At 37.6% G+C, this 19412-nt stretch overlaps 1 protein-coding gene and 1 long non-coding RNA gene across 3 annotated transcripts; one reads left to right on the top strand and one right to left on the bottom strand.

Annotated features, from left to right (window-relative positions):
• Nucleotides 1–268: 268 nt before the first annotated feature.
• LOC117256871 (butyrophilin subfamily 2 member A1-like) lies at nucleotides 269–5027 on the top strand. Its single transcript, XM_078171787.1, has 5 exons — nucleotides 269–426; nucleotides 3156–3494; nucleotides 3605–3883; nucleotides 4045–4152; nucleotides 4614–5027. The coding sequence occupies exons 1-5, from the start codon at nucleotides 354–356 to the stop codon at nucleotides 4742–4744; spliced, it is 930 nt and encodes a 309-aa protein (XP_078027913.1). The 5' UTR covers nucleotides 269–353; the 3' UTR covers nucleotides 4745–5027.
• A 2188-nt stretch (nucleotides 5028–7215) lies between these two features.
• Nucleotides 7216–17856, bottom strand: LOC144464515 (uncharacterized). 2 transcript variants are annotated; one of them, XR_013492214.1, is made up of 4 exons: nucleotides 17635–17856; nucleotides 10285–10392; nucleotides 10072–10134; nucleotides 7216–8851 (listed from the first exon to the last, which is right to left on the bottom strand). It is a non-coding gene; the product is annotated as an uncharacterized LOC144464515 (long non-coding RNA). The 2 variants fall into 2 exon arrangements; XR_013492213.1 differs by lacking the exon at nucleotides 17635–17856 and having other exon boundaries at nucleotides 10285–11102.
• Nucleotides 17857–19412: the final 1556 nt, after the last annotated feature.

Below are 19412 nucleotides of genomic sequence, written 5' to 3'. Positions count from 1 at the left end.
GAGCTCTCAGACACCAAAACAAACACAGGCTTTAAGCAGCTTTAAAGAATAAAGGCAGAGCTGTGACACAGCAGAGAGAGGAAGGTGTTACAGAGAGAAAAAACAAACACAGTAAAATGACAATAAAAGAAAAATAAAGCTGAGGACATTGAAGGTTTACTGCTGCTACTAATAACAGTAATAATTATAGTTACAATAAGTAACAGTGATTAAAACAGGCTTTTATTCTGAAGGTTTTACACCTGTGGCAATGTGAGATGAAAATGAAACTAAAGTCAAACTCGGTGTTGTGTTGATAAGAAGACACTAAACTGTTTGCAACAACAATGAATCCAAAGATCAGATAGACAGTCATGAAGCTTCAGCTGGACCTGCTGTGTTTTTGCCTGCTGTGTTTCACTGGAAAAACTCTTTGTGATGAAAAAGGTAAGAACCATTAACTTTGTAGTTTATGAAGGCACAAGTTTGTTTGACAGGAGGTTGGGCTCAGCACTTCCGTGTAGGCCTTGGTTAGTTTGTTGGCTCTGTCGCCTAAAGAAACTGAAGAGTGTTCAGAGCAGTGTGTAGAGTAGCATAGCTCACAAACTCAAGACAGTCGTTCATTTTGTGTTAAAAGCACCAAATTCAGTAGGCCTACATATTTAAATGAATGTATTTCAAAGGAATCTGGAAATTAAACATCGCAGATAGGCATTCTGATGACTGTGGCAAAATCCAATATGGCTGCCGACTAGTAACCATTTCAGCTCTAACATTTGAACTAGATGAGCCACAAATGCAAAGTTGGTGTTTATTTGATGTTTTCTGCCCATGAGAAACACATAGGAGTGCTAATTTAATGATTGGATGCATCTGGACCCCTAATTTGCATATTCCCAAGATGGTGGCAAATTAAAATAAGTGTTGTTGTTTTTTAACAAACTTGGTGTTCCATATGTTTAAGCATTAGAAACACATTAGAACATGCAGATTCAGTATTTATTGCTAAATCATATATGTTTTATTAATGTCCTCTAATTTGCATATTACCAATATGGCCACCATCCCAAAAATTAATTTATACACTCATTTCACCCAGATTGAGTTGTAAGGATCAGCTGTTTCCATGTTGTGATCCTATGTCCAGAGTGATATTGTTTGTCCACCATATCCACAATCAAGTTCATATGAATCCTGGGTAATACTCCTCTAACCATGAGCACGCATTTGCCCACTGAGAAAGGTATAAATGTAACCAGCCAATCCAGACCTGCCTATCTGAACATTTGCGGACCCCTCAGTATATAAGGAGACAGATTCCTGTGTGTGACATCCTACACCCTCTTCAGCGAGCCACAAAGCAGTGTCAGGGCCCCTATGCAGAGGGTTTCATCTGTGCTGATAGAACTAGAGTTATACTATCGTAACCTTCGTTCTATCTCACCCCTGGACTCTTTGGGTACAGTGGGTGGAGCCTGATGAATGAACGCCCTGTTGCGGCATGACATCATGGTGTAGTAGGAGGCTGCTCTTCTCCAGTTGATTGCAGTCCCAATCTTGGTCAGTTGTAAGATCACCTGGGCTGTGTGGAACAGGTGGCGCCCCCTGTAGACTAATTAAAAACAAATTTAACATATGGCTCATAATTATTATTTAGCATATCCTGCAAGTTTTGTAACGATTAGACAAGATATATTTCTGATTTTTAGTCTGATTTGTGTTATTGCATGCTCATTTTTTGTATTAGTGGTGCCCCCTAGTGGTCAACTTAAAGGAAACGTTCAGGATATGTTCCTGGTGCCTCTGTTATGATTGGTCCAAACGTTGTGGAGTCATTTGCTGAGCCACGCCCCCTTTAAACTTCATTGGTCAATACCTTCAAAAAGCAATGAGATATCAATAACAGTTAATGTATTGGTGAAATAATTCTGGAAAAAATCTCATCATTCTGCTGATTTCAGGAATATTGTCAAATATTTTGGTGACATTTGGTTAAGAATAATATGTAACAGAAAATGTTGTGCATACAGTACAAAGTACAACAAGATAATGAACATCACTGTGAGCTAACTGTTAAACCAATCTGAACACCATTTGATACATGTGACATCTAGTATCCACAGAATGTTTGTGGCAACGATGGTTGCATTTAGATGAAGACTTTTAGAGATATAGATGTTAATAAATTTTACATATTCTTAAAAATATAGAGTGACAGACTTCTGAATTGACTACAGGTTGCGGCATGACGAAGTTTTGTCACAATTCAGTGGATGTGCTGAAAAAAATTTCAGCTCTGTCAGACACACTGGTGATCTATTATGATTTTATGGACTGTGAAATGTGTGGAAATTTTACTCTATGTAATAAGCCATGCCCCCTTTAAGTGATAATTTTCAAATTTTGTGTATTGACTGAGACATGACTGTTGATGATGCAAGCACAATGTCAGACAAATCTCTGTAGCTGATGATGAGATTTTTTTCTTTTTGCATGTGTACCGCCCCCTAGTGGCCGATTTGAATAAAACTTTAAGGGTTTTGTGATGATTGGCTCAACTGTTAAGGAGTAAATCCATTAATATGCTGAGCCACGCCCCCTTTAAAGTTCATTGGTCAATATCACCAAACCCAATGACATATCAAAAAGCTGTTGATATTCTTTGATAAACTTCATCCAATCATGATGCACAGAAAATCTAGTAGAGATCGGCCCTATGCCTGAGGAGGACATGTCAAAAATGTGTTTTTCAAAAAATTCAATATGGCAGACAGTCTAGTCAGGCAGACCTTGATGGTTCTGAGGACTTTTGTAGAGCACATTCAGTTGGACCTGTGTGTCGAATTTCAACTCAATCTGACAAAACAACATTTCTTCGACCTTAGTTATAGCGCCCACACCTGGCTGATTGGCATTATATTTCTTGAGCACCATTTGCACACAGCTTCCAATCTTGTGAAAATTTTGTTTCTCTACGATGTATCATCTCATCAGCAACAACAACAACAACAACAACAACAACAACATATCAGCCCTTTGGGCTTGAACCCCTAATGAAAAGAAATGTTAGTTTTAGGACAACAGAGGGCGCCACAGTAACCTCTCAAAAACCTTTCAGGTCAAGAAAATAATTCTGGTGACACATGTTGCAAACATATGATGTTTTTATGTTCCAGGACCAGCGGCCATCAAAGTGTTGGTGTCAGAAGGGAGTGATGTTACATTACCCTGTTCCCTCAGCACCAAGGAGAACATCGAGCAGAACCTCTTTGTCTGGAGGAAAGATGATGGTATGATGGGGGTGTTCATGTATTCTAAAGGCCTCCATTACAACAACGGTCGCTCAGGTCAAGATGAGCAGTTCAAAGGTCGAGTCTTTCATTTCCAAGATGAGCTGAAATACAGCAACGCCTCCATCATCATCAGAAATACAAAGATGGCTGACAGTGGAGACTACACCTGCTTTTTTCCATTTGTGCAGAGAAGAGAAAAATCCCATGTAATGCTTGTCGTTGGTGAGTGTTTCTAAATACGAGCAGAGAGGGAGTGAACACAAAAAGCACATTATTACATTTCTGATCATGTAATTGTTCTTTCTACTTTATTCTTTATAATGTGTTGACAGTTTCATCTCCAAAGCCATCTGTCACAGTCCTCAAAACCAAACTTGATTGGGTGCAGCTGCAGTGTGTTGTTCGAGGTGCTTCTCTAAAACCTAAAGTAGAGTGGAAGGACAGTGATGGAAACATCCTTCCTGCTGAAGAACCACAGGTCACAGACAAAGGAGGCAGCTATGACATCATCTTCCAAACTTCTGTGACCAAGACCGACCGCTATCACTGTGTGGTCACACAGGAGGAAATCAACCATCAGATTCATGCTGAGATACCTGTGCATATCATTGGTAAGATTTCTCCTTGAGGTGCTCATGTGTTGTATTTTTAGTTTTGATAGATTTTAGCAGCACATTGAACTGTTCTCTATGTGTAGTCAATGATCAATCTGCTGTACATGATACACAGTTACATTTTGAGTGTTACATCAGCTTTTTGTCATGTGTTTCAGACGAAACCTGGAGCAATGGTAATATTGCATGCCTTGTTGCTGGAGCAATCTTAGTCCTTCTTTGGGGTTGTTGCAGTTTGATTTTTTTGTGCCATCACAGGTGTAGAGGTAAGTTTTAATAATATATCCTATCTACATATCTGTCCAGAGTCTTTACAGTTGTGTTTGTCTCTTCAGATATGAACCAGTCTGTTTTATATAAAACTCACTGAGACTACATTAATATGTGAGTCCTCTGGTTCTAATAATGAATAAATAAAAATAAATACAATAAAGTTGTGAATATAATACAAGAGCTGTTTTTCTGAATTAGTGCACACGTTACAGCAGAGGGCCTCGTTTCTCTGTTTTCAGACAGTTTGACCACAAAACTGCCCTGAACTTATGAGCTAACTAACAAATACACATCACTGCACCTTTCAAGAGAATCAATCTGCACATTAACTATATTTCCAAACAGACACTGATGAATAACACGTTTGAAAATATATGTGTGAGGTGTGACAGCGTAAGTCGGATCAAGAAAGTTCAAATTTTCTTGAATATATTTTTGTTTTATTTTTCTGCAGGGTCAGAGGGTTCCAAGACTGCAGAGAGAGAGGAGGAGCAGCAGCCACTGAATACGGGTGCACATGACTCTCAGGCAGCAGCACCCCCTGATTCAATGAAATCTCAAGAACACCTTGAGGGAAATTTTTAAAAATTTGGCACAAACATCCTTGGACTCAAGGATGACCAGATTCATTTTGGGTGGTCAGGATAACTGTGATCACTGTTTTTGTTTGAAAAATTGATAAAAGAAGGATAGAAACTAGACAAACAACAAATTTACTGAAAAAAAGCCTTCTTATAAATGTATGTTTTGAGGAGTGTTTTAAACAAAGACAACCTAAGTTCCTCAGGTAAGGAGATCCACTATGGGGTGCCGTTTGTTAAGTGGCTCACGCTGAAAATAACATCAACATTTTGCCCCATTTAGCTTCAAACAGTGTTTAAAAAAGTGTTGTGAATTTTTTAACGTCATCTTTTACCACATTTACAGCAATATTTGTTAACTTAGAAATATATTAAATAGTTAAATCTAAATATTAAATGTGGCACCTAAATGTTAAATCTAAATGCTAAATCTAAATCTAAATATTAAATCTAAATCTAAATGCTAAATCTAAATATAAATGTTAAATCTAAATATTAAATATAAATATAAATGTTTAAATGCTAAATATAAATATAAATCTAAATGTTAAATCTAAATGCTAAATCTAAATCTAAATGTTAAATCTAAATATTTAAATATAAATATAAATGTTAAATCTAAATCTAAATGTTAAATGTTAAATCTAAATGTTCTGGGTGAAACTAAATATTTGGCTAATATGCAAATTCACACTGCCGGTCACCGGAAGTACCAAAATAAAAGCTTGAGATGGTCAGACTGTGTTTACAGAATCAAATGACGAATTAAAACCAACTTATCGGGAGAAATGAACACTTGAACATACATTAGCATGATAATAACTACCTAAAATAACAAGAAACATGTTTGGAGAAAGTTTATTAGACGTGTACTTTGAGTTGTTAGCATCCCTTCGGAGGGAATCGCCTGGTTGTTTACAAATACTTCTGGGTAGAAAACCAGCAGAGTTTAGCTACATATATGTGTGTGTATATATCACATTTTTCACGTCACTATAGCACCATTTAGACTAATCTGATGTTTGTAAAGTCCATAAACACAACGGTTGAACACACATTGCTATTTCTGTGTGCACGCTTTGAAATTAATAACATGGTTATCGTAGATTAGCTGGGCTAACCGTTAGTCGTTAGCCCCGTTAGCGATGTCTGTAACGTTAATAACTCAATAAACGGTCCGTGAAAAAAATATTTTTTCCAGCGGATGTCTTAGTTACAACATGATTGAGCTAGCAAAGCAGTTTTGTGTTGCTACGTGTCATATTTATTCAGTTTTGGGAAATCACGATGTCTAGAAAGCATCAGTGGCTGCAGCTAACAGAGACAGCTAACATCAGGACGTCATCTGTTAACAGCCTCCCGTTGTCGGATACGACATGAAACTACTCCGGTTATCTCAATAATGTTGTAACTAAGACATCCGCTGGAAAAAAAATATTTTTTTTCACGGACCGTTCACTGAGTTAATGAGTCATTACAGACACCGCTAACGGGGCTAACAGCTAACGGTTTTCTACCCGGACGTATTTGTAAACAACACGGCAATTCCCGAAGGGGCACTAACAACTGAAAGTACACGTCAAATAAACCTTCTCCAAACATGTTTTTTGTTATTTTGTGTAGTTATTATCACGCTAATGTATGTTCAAGTGTTCATTTCCCCCGATAAGTTGGTTTTAATTCGTTATTTGATTCTATAAACACAGTCTGACCATCTCGAGCTTTTATTTTGGTACTTCCGGTGACCGGCAGTGTGAATTTGCATATTAGCTAAATATTTAGTTTCACCCAGAACATTTAGATTTAACATTTAACATTTAGATTTAGATTTAGATTCAACATTTAAATTTAGATTTAGATTTAACATTTATATTTATATTTAATATTTAGATTTAACATTTATATTTAGATTTAGATTTAGCATTTAGATTTAATATTTAGATTTAACATTTATATTAAGATTTAGATTTAGCATTTAGATTTAGATTTAATATTTAGATTTATATTTAGCATTTAGATTTAGATTTAATATTTAGATTTAGATTTAGCATTTAGATTTAGATTTAATATTTAGATTTAGATTTAACATTTAGATTTAGATTTAATATTTAGATTTAACATTTAACATTTAGGTGCCACATGTAATATTTAGATTTAATTATTTAATATATTTCTAAGTTAACAAATATTGCTGTAAATGTGGTAAAAGATGACGTTAAAAAATTCACAACACTTTTTTAAACACTGTTTGAAGCTAAATGGGGCAAAATGTTGATGTTATTTTCAGCGTGAGCCACTTTACAAATGGCACCCCATAATCCACAGCTGTGTGGCAAGTAAATCTATTTCAATCAGGAGAGACTCTTTAATAGTAAAAAGATCATTTATTAACATGTGCACATAAGAATGAAAAATGTGGAAAGCCTTTGGCGATTAGACCCCGTAGAGATGGTATGATTTAAGGAGGGTGATGAATCCATAGTCGAATAGGGACTGCCTAAAATGACAGCTGACAGCAGCAGAGGAGAGAGCAGATTTAAAAGTTTGCAGTAGCATCCTGATTGGCTGATAGAGATCGTGGTGAAGTTTGATTGGATAACTAGAAGAGTGAACACCCACAGTCAGTGCCGTAGAATATAAGAGAGTCGCGACAACGGAAGTCCAAAATGCTTGTGCGTCACGTGCCTCATGTAGACCTCGGATAGTTCCCGGAAGTTACTGGCGGGCCGTTTAAATACATAATACTGAAAGACAGAACTCCGATTTTTGGTAAGTAGCTGTCAATAACTACATTGATTTATAATATACGTGTAGCACGCCATAAACAGTTACATCTTTATGTTGTTTTTTAAAGTAAAATGTGCTAATATTTGAGGATTAGTGTTAGTTTACTACGGTTAGGTAAGACTCTATTAATCCCAACCTTGGAAATTCACGTTACAGCAGCTCAGAGCTCAGAGCAGAGGCAATAGAAAAAGGATAAAATATTTTTTAAATACAAATTAGACATAATGAAAATAATAGAAAATCCATATACACCTTTCACTGAAACAGATACTGTATGCTCATGATTAATAGCTGCACAGGATGAGTGTAACACATGATGTGTAGTATTCTTACTGTAAAAATGTATAGATATCCCACAGGAAGTGGCAAAATATTGCACACAGGAATATTACACAGTATGTACACAGTGCACAGCTTAAATATAAGGGATGTGGATAAGGATATGTATTTATATATGTATACAGGCCAGTATAAGTATATTAATGACATAGCATAATTATATGATAGAAATGTATTATTACACAGTATAACTATGTGTAATGTGTATATAACATATATTGTTGTCTGCCTTGTTTAAATATGTCAGTCTTTCCTTACCTTGGTGAAACAGCATGCTGCTTTTATTGCTTTAAATGATGTTTTCAATTCTGTCCTTAGTCTTGTATGGCTGTCAGGAGTAATCACATCCTAACATTTATTGATAATGTAATGGTTGTAATGATTTATAACTAATGTTATCTTAATTACTTTCAGTGGGACAGAAGGAGACCGACGGGTGACAACCAATGACTGTCAAGTGACAGCACAATGGGTCACTGGGCTAGCAGCAGTTTATAGACATATATATTTTATGTATCTTTGTCTTTTTACTATGTACTTATTTACTATAACAAATTCATTTTTAATAAACTCAGAAACGTGACATGGATGTCAAGCAGTTTGTCTGTGCCCTTCTGTGTTGTCCTCTCGTACAGTCTCCACCATGGTGCTGTGTGGGGATGTTCCAGTCGTTTAGAGAGAGGTACACATGCACAATTTCTTCATTGACACAGAGATGAGAAATTTTTTTTTTGGCCTAAGTCAGCAGGAGTAACCTGAGACTCACTACAGACTACAACAACAAAAATATGTAAGGTTGTCATTCTCAAATACTGCATTAGCACATTTCCACAAACAAATACCACACTATCGGGAAGCTCAGTGTTTGGTTTATTAAAAATAAGGAACAGAGAAAGGCTTGCAAAACCCACGGAGTTGAGACTCAGGGTAAGGGGGTTGTTTCATTGCGGGGTGAGTTCAGGCTCCATTGCATCCCCCTGTTGTTCTTGTGCTGAAAGAGAAAAAAAAGAAAGAGGAGAAATGGTTAGGCACATGTATATATGCCTGAGTCTGACGTTGCCTTGTGAGATAAGGCACAAGTATGACAAGTGGCATCAGTTTTAATTGCATTTGTTTGAAGTTGTCTCATGTATAAAGTGTTCCCGAATACTGTATGCATTCAACCACTATGGGATATGTCTGTGGGTAGACAAAAATGAGTTGTGTGTGGGAAGTCACTGCAGGCACAATTTGGTGCAGACCAGTTTGCCAAGACCAAAAAGGGCAAGACGAGGCTTAGAGCAGATTTAATTCCTACCATCTTTGTGCATCATGCTGTGAGCGCCCCTGCACCACAATGCACCCCTGGACCTGTAACATCATTGTTATTGCCACTCCTGAACTGTAACATTAATGGTCCTCATCCTGCAGCACTCCTGAGACGAGGCACGCAGCATCACTGCAGTATAATTCCTTAAAATGTTTACTTATATTTCAGTGTTAGGTGCTGTTGTAACTAATATCAGCACACTGGAAACCAGCAGGTGGGTCTACCAGCTCTGGTGTATTAATTTGCACTTGTCATAGTGACTGACTGGCAAGCCAATTTGCTTTTGTTCTGCTAACCTCAGCATTTGCCTACTGTGTTTCATATGACTGGCTCTCAAATATTCATCCCTATCTCATAAGTTATCAGACTTTGATCCTGTGTCTGGTCGTCCCTGTGTCCACAGTTATCTGTTTATTTGAAAAGGTCTAGGCTATTTAATTGTTTAATATCATCACACTGTTATTTATATAAGCAGGGGATTTTAATACAAAGTTGTAACCACTGCATGTGAATGCGTGAATCGGTCAGATCTGCACTCCAGAGGAGAGCCTTCATCAGACTATACAATATCGCCCACTACTGGATTTGTAAGTTAATGAACTGTAATTAAAACTGTGCTTTAATTAGCCGCTATGAAACAACATAACCCTCTTCTGTTTTATAATGCCTACTAATATTATAATATTATAATGACGGTAACTGGTAATATGCAATGTATTACATTTTCAAAGTAACTTGCCCAACACTGTATATCATATATAATTATAATATAATTACTTATATAATTAATATAAAATGCAGTATAATACATATTAAGTATGATTCCTTATCTCTGGAACTACTTGAAACACACCTTGTTAAGTTTTAAGTCTCACCAAGATCGACTCAGCACTTACCTGCAGCGTCCTCTCTCACACAGTGGTCCTGCAGCATCACTGCTCTGCCACCACCCAGTGCTCCTACAGCAGGTTACAAATATACAAGATTACATATCTAATACTGTGATAGAATATATGTTTAGCATGATCATATGTATAACACATTAATGCACATGTTAATTTAGATAAGTTGTGCTGATAATGTAACATTTGAGTCTTTGGACATCTTACCCGTTAAAAGTACATCACAGCCGGCCTTTTCTGCTGTAGCTCCATTGCGCTGCTAGCATGTGCCGCTTACTTCCGGGAACTATTGAGAGACTCCGCGAACCGCCATTGCTGTGAAAAAAATGGCCCATTAGAGTGAATGGAGATGACGCGACTCTCTATTCAAGGGCTCTGCCCACAGTCAGCTGGTTAGAGGAAGCAGTGGGAATGGGATTTTTTTTTTCTAGATTTTTATTTATTTATTTATTTTATTTTTTTCCTCCTTTATTAAATCTTTGGTAAGTACAATTAAACAGAGCAAAACAGGAGCAAAATACAGATAAAGGTGAGACATTCCAAGAACATACTGGAAAAAGAAAAAGGACAAGAGACAAATGTAAAATATAATGAAAAAAAAAAAAAAGGCAGAGAATAAGTAGGAAAGTAATTAAGTATGCGAGACCATATCTCATGTAAACAAATTTAGCGACTTGCAAATGTTGATAGTCTTTAAAGCCTTTGTGTTTTTCGATGAAGAGATTGTCCTCAAATATTGTTCAAATTCTTTTTTAAGTAAAAAGAGATCAGGCTTTCTGTTGATGAATTTGCACTTGTGTATGTGAAATTTTGCAAAAAATAAAAACACATTTATAAAAAAGAAAGCATCACTATCCTTGTGAATAAAATTATTAAAACCAAAAATAACATTCTTATAGTAAAGGTGAAAATCAGAAAAGACAGAGTCAGCAATAAACTTGTGGAAGTCCCTCCAGGATTTATAAGTGAATTCACATGACCACAATAAGTGAGTGCATGTTTCAGGATGCTTTTGGCAGAAAGTGAAATTAACATCTATACCATTCTTAAATTTTGATAAATATTGTTTTGTAGGGTAGAATTTGTGTATCAATTTAAATGAGATCTCTTTGACTTTGTTTGTTAAAAAAAATCTTTGTGGTAACGTCCAATCTTTTTTCCACTCAATATCAGACACGAAATTGGCCCAATAAAATGTCGCTGGTGGGACGGAAACTTGGCCATCCTGAAACATGGCTCTTATTCTGGGGTTCAGAAGCTTACCAGATGAAAAGCAAACACTACCGAGAGAAGACTGTGACACATCAGGAGGATTGAATGATAAGGGAGGAGAGCTGTCAGAGTACCTGAATAACATGTACAGGCCAGAAGGAATAGCGTCAAATACCACTGAAAATTCTCTAGGTGTTATTGGTACATTATATCTCATAAGAAATTCAGAGTAATTATACAACAGTCCGTCTTTTTTGAACAATTGACTAACCAAAACAATTCCGTTGTTAAACCATTTATCCAAAAAAATTGATTTGTTTTTGTAAACAATGTTACAGTTGTTCCAGATGAAGCAACTCTGCGGAGAAAAATTGTGTTTGTAAATCAATATCCACGCTAAAAGAACCCGCTGATGAAAGTGAGAAAGTTTCAGTGGTATTTTTGGAATGCTATAATTGCAGAGCAACAAGAAATCAAGGCCGCCCAAATTTGAGAACACATGATGTGAGATGAAATTCCAAATAGATGTGGGGTTTTTCAAATATTTTTTGATCCAATTTATCTTGAAGGTATTATTAAGTGCGCCGAAATCAATAAAATTCAAATCACCTTTGTCATAGGAGTTTAAAGTGACAGATTTTCTTAAGTAGTGGGTTTTGTTTTTCCATAAAAAATTGTGTAACATTTTATCAATTGATTTGCAAGTTGTGTTATCAACATGTAAAGACTGAGCAGCATAGGTTAGACGTGTGATTCCCTCTGCCTTTGAAAGCAGAACTCTTCCCTTTAAAGACAAGTCTCTCTGCAGCCAGTGGTTAAGGATTTTTTGGGTTTTTTCTATAATAGCAGTGAAGTTTACAGAGCATCTGGATTGCCCATTTTTAGTGATCTGAATACCAAGGTATGTTACAGAGTTTCTCACAGGAATTCCATGAATTGAGGCCACCAAACAGTCTTTAACAGGCAGAAGTTCGCATTTATTAAGATTAAGGGAAAGTCCGGAGGCTTTCGAAAAGGACTGGATACTGTTGATTGCCACTGATACTTGCGAAGCATCCTTGAGAAAGAGAGCAGTGTCATCTGCTAGTTGACTTATGAATATTTCTCTGTTAGCGATGACCATACCCTTTAATGAACTGAGTTTGATATGTAAGTTAAGGAGTTGTACAGAAAGAAGAAATAGATACACTGATAGGGGGCACCCCTGCCTCACTCCACGTTTCAAAGAAAATCTTGGGGAAGTACCACTAGCAAGTTTTATAGAACTATTACTATTGAAATATAACGTATGAACTGCATTGCAAAAAGATTGACCAAAGCCAAATTTATTTAAAGCAGTAATAAGAAAATCATGTTCCAAGGAGTCGAAAGCTTTATAGAAATCCAAAAAAAGAATAAAACTGTCATCCTGTACAAGTTCTGGGTAATCTATTATATCTAAAATTAATCTTATGTTATTTGAAATGTGCCGATTCTGCATAAATCCAGATTGACTCTCATCAATAACAGTATCTAAAACAGGTTTTACTCTATTTGCAAGAATCAGTGCTAGTATCTTATAATCATTGTTCAATAGGGAAATTGGTCGCCAATTATCTAAGAGTAAAGGGTCCTTTCTTGGTTTGGGAATCAGGGTGATTAGGCCCTGACATAAAGTAGGAGGAAGTGCACCCCTATCAATGCTTTCCTTAAAGACTTCTAGAAGAAACGGGGCTAAGCTGTCAGAGAATTGTTTATAAAGCTCGGCAGTAAGGCCGTCTGTCCCAGGAGACTTATTAACTTTTAGATACTTTATAGCATCTGCGACTTCATTCAGAGAAATTGCCCTGTCACAAAATTCACTATCAGCCTCACTCAGCTGAGTAATATTATCTATGGAATTAAAAAAATCGAAAGCAGCTTGAGGGCAATATTCGGAAGAATAGAGTTTACTATAAAAATCAGTACAATATTTTGCAATGGTATTCTTATCATTAGAAATTGTTCCATTAATATTTAGTTGTAGAATAGAGCTAGTGTTGGATTGGTGTTTCTCAAGTCTGAAAAAATAAGACGAGTTCTGTTCTCCTTTTTCAAGCCACTTTTTACGAGACCGAACAAATGCTCCTTCAGCTTTGCGCTTAAAAATTTCATCTAACCTGTGCTGCAAGTCAATTAGTTCTGTCTTATCAGATTCATTGAGGGCCTCGGTTGGAAGTAAAAAATGCAATCTTATGTATTACTTCTTTCTCATCAGCCCTTCTTCTCTTTGCCAAATTAATGCTGTATTTTCGAAAAAATTTACCAAGTTCATATTTCAAAAGCTCCCAGTTGTTACAGAACATATTTTCAGCTAGAGCTTTGTTCCAGTGAAGCCTTATCAAACTATGAACTTCAGCAATTACTTCCTTATCCTCAAGAATAGTACTGTTAAGTTTCCAATATGATGCTTTAGCACCAGAGGAGGATGACAAAGGGACAGTTAAATGAATTGTTCTGTGATCTGAAAGCGGCGCAGGATAAATATCCGTTTTAACTTCTTTCAAGTCTTTTGAGATAAGCCAATAGTCGATGCGCGAGTGACTAGTCTGTGTCTTGTTGCACCATGTATATGCTCTTAGAGCTGGATGAGAATCCCTCCAAGAATCAGTTAAATTAAATCTTTGTGCAAACAACCTTACATACGAGTTAGAGGAGTCTAAACTCCTAGAAGGCCACCTATCCATGCAATTATCAAACACAATATTAAAGTCTCCACCAAAGATTATATAAGAATCTGGATATTTGGATAGCCAGTGCAGTAAACGCTCTTCCAACCTGTCAAAATAGAGATTATTCTCTGTTTGACAGTTGAATCCGTACACATTGACTAAAATATAGATAGAGTGTGCAGCCTCAAGTATCAGAAAAATATAATGACCATCTTTATCACAGTCAGAGATCAAGACTTTTCCATTAAATTTGCTTTTCAGTATACAAACACCAGCAGCGCGCTCCGTGCCATGGGACATCCACAAATCATCTCCCCACTGCGACCTCCAGAAAGGCTTATCTTGTTCAATCGAGTGGGACTCTTGTATAAAGCAAAAATCTGTGCCAAACTGCTTGCAAAACAAAAATAAGGTTTTACGTTTAACATTGTTTCTTAAACCTCTCGCATTTAAAGAGATAATACAGAGACATAAGGATAAAATAAGAAGAACAAAAAATAAAATAAAAAGACAAATAAGCGAACGCTTAAACCAAATAAGTAAAGAAGTGGTTAAGTTGAAAACCTGTGGTCACTTAAGAGAGTACTGTTGAAGATGAGAACTGCAAACCCTGGATGAGGGAACTGTGAACTTGAGCTATAACAAAGAATATTTAATAAGAAAATAAAGCCAATGTGGCATATAACCCACCTCACATATGTGTGATTTTTGAAGGAGAAAAAAGTGCAACCTCTCACTCTTTTTAAATGACTAGTTCAACAAAAAATAGCTGCTGTTCAGCTCACTCAGGAGCAATATTCAATGTACCGCATGAGTATTTAAAATAAGGTGCATATTCAAAATGGCAACAATAAGTGAAAAATATAAGGCAGCTTAATTCTGATCGGCTTTTGAGCGCAATTAAAACATGTCAGGTGACAAAATAGAAGAAAAACAGTCACTGTGAGAGATGAGTTAAAACAGTTGAACCATGTATTACTTAAGTTTGTACCTTGTGCTACCTCAGAACAAGTCATTGAGGTGGAAAAATTTCTTTCCCATTCACGAACGCACGCCCCCCAACGAAGAACGCCAACTTATTTTCCTTGCGTGCTTTCTCCACGGCTGGCCAGAGTCGGTTTCTCCGGTCGCGGTCATCAGCTGACAGATCTTCTGCCAGCTTTAAGTTGTTGTCTTTCAGGAAGGCTGACTTCTTGGCGGAACGCCAGACAGCATCACGATAGATCCTGGATGTGAATTGCATGATGACTCCTCTGGGTTGGTTGTTGTTGAGCCTCTTGGGACCAGGGCGGTGTACCATATCCACGACGTCTGGTAGTTTATCCTTCGCCTCCGGTAAAATAGACTGGCAGACCTGGATAACCTCTTGCCGCACGTCTTGCTTCTCCTTCTCGGCCAAGCCGTAAAGTTTCAAATTCCAACGGCGTGAGTAGCTCTCCAGGTGAGAGATCCGCTTCTCCTGTGTTTCAGCATTTGCCTTGTATTTTTTAAGTTGTGATTCAACGTTGACAACTCTGTCCTTCATATCATTTATCTCGACACAAACGACATCAAAGGACTCTTTCACAGCCGTGATTTGTTTAGTGTTCTCTTGAACTGCCTTTTTCATCTTGGAGATCACTATGGAGTTGCCACTGACCATTTTTTCGAGAGTATCCGACCTCGAGTTAATCAGTCTGGTAAGTGACGAGAGCTGGGAGAGGACAGTAGCTGTCTCCGTGTCCTCAACTTTTCTTAGCTTACCGGCAGGAGAGGCACATGGTGTGAGAGGAAGCGGAGGAAATTCTTCTTCCATCAGGGCATACTGTGATGGTTCGGAAACCGCTTCCAAATAGTCATGCATGGAGTCGATAAGAGTATTTTTAGCATCAGCAGGCTTATCGAGAGTGGAAATTAGCTTCATGGGTTGCCTAACGTTAGCAGGCTTGCTAGCGGAGCAGATGTTAGCTAGCGACTTCTTGGGTTCAGTCTTTCTCTTCTCAGGTTTGCTCATTTTGGTTTGTTGACGACAACCAAAAGTTGCAGTTGGCAAAAATGATCGAATAGGCACAAATTAAGTCTTTGTTCACCGTGTTTAGTTGGAGAGAAATAATTAGGTTTGCAGAGCTCGAGGAAACGGGACTGCTCAGAGCGCCATCTTGGCTTCCCCCAGTGGGAGTGGGATGGGAAGAACTGTGAATGGATAGGCCCGTTTCCACCGCAGGAACTTCGGGGTAATTTTATGGGGCCGGGGCCGTTGGTGCGTGTCTCCACCGCAGGAACCACCCCCGAAGGACAGAGTTCCAGAACTTTTACAGGGGCTAAACAAGTCCCTGCCTCAGAGTAGGTACTCAGAACGGCCCCGAGAAACTCCTGGCTGGGGCTTGGGGATTACTTGGTGCTGACTGGATATACTCAAGGAGGGATGTGACGTTTGTAAATAACAACATGGTTATCGTAGATTAGCTGGGCTAACCGTTAGCTGTTAGCGGTGTCTGTAATAACTCCGGTCACGGTCCGTGAGAAAAATATTTTTTCCAGCGGATATCTTTGTTACAACATGATTGAGCTAGCAAAGCAGTTTAGTGTTGCTATGTGTGGTATTTATTTAGTTTTGGGAAAACACGATGTCTAGAAAGCATCAGCTGACAGGACGTCATCTGTTAAAAGCCTCCCGTTGTCAGATACGACATGAAACTACTCCAGTTAGCTCAATCATGTTGTAACTAAGACATCCGCTGGAAAAAAAAAAAAAAATTTCACGGACCGTGACCGGAGTTTTTACAGACACCGCTAACGGCTAACGGCTAACGGCGTGCCTATGCCCCTACATCGCCCCGGTCAAAATGGTCGCGCAACGATTACATCACATCCAGAGCCCGGTAACTTTACAGGAACCTTCCTCCTACCAAAGAGCATGGATACCAAGAGGCGAAGCTCAATAGAACGCCCCATAGCAACAGACTCGCCCATGGTTTCGTCCTACCGCCGCCATTTTGGACTGTCAGCAGACCCGCTTGCATACAAAAACACACAAACAAACTGAAGTATATCGCTATTAATTATGCTTACAGTGCTACTCACCTCGTGATAGCTTGGTCACAGCTGCTTTTTCACGTTTTTGTAAAGCAAAATATAGACTTTAAAAAAACAAAACAAAGAAAAACGGCCTAGATGGCATCTCTACATATTACATCCACTTATGAGAAGATTCACTTAATTACTCCTTCAAAATCACCCCATAAGCCAATCTACCAAAAAAACAACAACAACAATATTTTAACTACAAACACATTAATGGTGACGTCACATAGTCAAGAATAAAGATTTATTTACAGTTTGTACAGTAAGGGGACAGTAATAATAATAATAATAATATATAGGCTATTTTAATATTATATATTTTAATGCTAAAGCAGTAATCAGTTCTGATATAAATGGTCCAAGAGGCCATATATATATATATGTATATGTGTGTGTGTGTGTATATATATATATATATATATATATATATATATATATCCCTGCCAAATTCCAGTCCCACTATGTATATAGCTATGTATATATATATATATGTGTGTGTGTGTGTGTGTGTGTGCGTGTTATCTTCCCTCCAAAACTGGCATATTAAATTGATATTAAAACACTTTAAAACTTACACCTCAGGAGTTCTTACCTGTCGGGATCCTTCAGGAAACGGTGGAAGGCCAGGTGCGGGGTGTTCCACTGATAGTTGTTGCAGTTAATTGCACTACACTGTTTCTTTTTTTGTCTCCTCTCTCTTTGACATCTTGCATGTTGTCTGGGCGCAACAGTCTAAGCTCAACAGTCCAAGATGGCGGCAGCGCCCCTAGTGGCTGTTAGCAGAACTTCAACGGAGCTTCGCCTCTTGGTATCCATGCTCTTTGCTCCTACTCCGCTCTCTCAGTGGAGACACGGCGGTTGAGAGGGCCGAGCGATAGGACGTTTTTGTAGTAGTTCCTGCCCCCCACATAGTACCAGGAAGTGCTTACACTGAGTTTCATAATGTGTGTTGGAGCGAGGCCATGTAGGGCTTTAAAAGTAATTAGTAAGAATTAAAAATCAATTATATACTTAACAGGTAGCCTGTGTGGCGTTGCAAGGAGGGGAGTTATGTAGTTTTGTCTCTTGGAATCAGTCAAAAGTCTAGCAGCTGAGTTTTGAACGAGCGTCTCTCTGACACTTGGTCGGGTTCTGTAAATAAAAGTTGTGTTCTGGTCTTCACTATGCTCTTATCCTGTGACATTTTAAGTTTATTTCTTGAATGATAATTTAAACTTTAAAAATAACAAATGCATTTAGTTTTCTTCACAGAAATAACTGAAATGCTGAGATGAAGGCCTGCTGTAAATAAAAAACAAAAAGTTTTCTTTCTACCTGTTGAAATCAAGAAGGCCTCTTAACCCCAAGGCCATAATTCTATCTTATTGCTATGGGCTACTTCATTTGCACTTTTGTAAGTTTTAACGTTTGTCTAAGTATTTAGATTTTGTTTCTTAACGAGTTAATTACTTTCTAAAAGAAATCTTTTTGTGTTTAAAGAAAAGCTTTAAGATTCAAGTATTGAGTGGTGTTTTAACACAAGTATGAGACTGAAGTGGCAGATATGTTTTAGGCCTTCACTGTGCTGTGTATCAGACTGTTACATTCAACCCTTTGATAATGACTGAGATGCCAAAACATACATCTTGTGTTTAGTTCATTCATGTTTGTGTCATTATCACAATCAAAAGTGTCATTGAGATTTGGTTGTAAGACTTCTGCAGGAGGCAAAATGATGTTGTATCATATTTTTATATTCAGACCAAAATACAAGATTTGAACCAGAGTTTGCCACAATGCTGTAAAAGTGTCAAAGACAATGTGTTGCTTTATTGATATACACCCATCTAAAACTCCATGTGATGATGAAGACAGTGAGATGTGGTTAAAGGTACAGTAAGGGGACCTTGAGTTAAGATCAGTTTCATTAGCTTTTATATATCAGTAATATTGAGTGGAGAGATTCATACTACATGAGCTACAGTGGTGGAGTCCAACCAAGTACATTGACTCAACTGCTGTAGCTGACTACACATTCAAGGTACTTTATTTATATTTCCATTTAATGTAACTTTATACTTTCCCCCTCTACATCTCACAGGTAACTATTGTACTTTTACTGCATCTGTCTGACAGCTTTAGTTACTGCTCAGAGGACAGTTCTCCATCCCTTTCCTGTCCAGTGAAAACCATGTATCTCCAGATGTGTTGATGTTGAGTGTTTGTGATGAACTGAAGGATGTTGAGAAAACTCTGCTCCTTCTGAAGCTCAATAAACTCTTTATAAACTGTTCAGGCATAAATTAAAATGCTGTTCTTTTCTTTTTCATTCCTTTGGTTTTAGAGTTATGTAATTTAAGGAGCACTAAAAAGCAGAGTAGAGTCCTTTAA

Source organism: Epinephelus lanceolatus, chromosome 1, assembly GCF_041903045.1.
Source record: "Epinephelus lanceolatus isolate andai-2023 chromosome 1, ASM4190304v1, whole genome shotgun sequence".
Taxonomy (NCBI): Eukaryota; Metazoa; Chordata; class Actinopteri; order Perciformes; family Serranidae; genus Epinephelus; species Epinephelus lanceolatus.
This window is presented reverse-complemented; position numbering and strand designations above follow the sequence as displayed.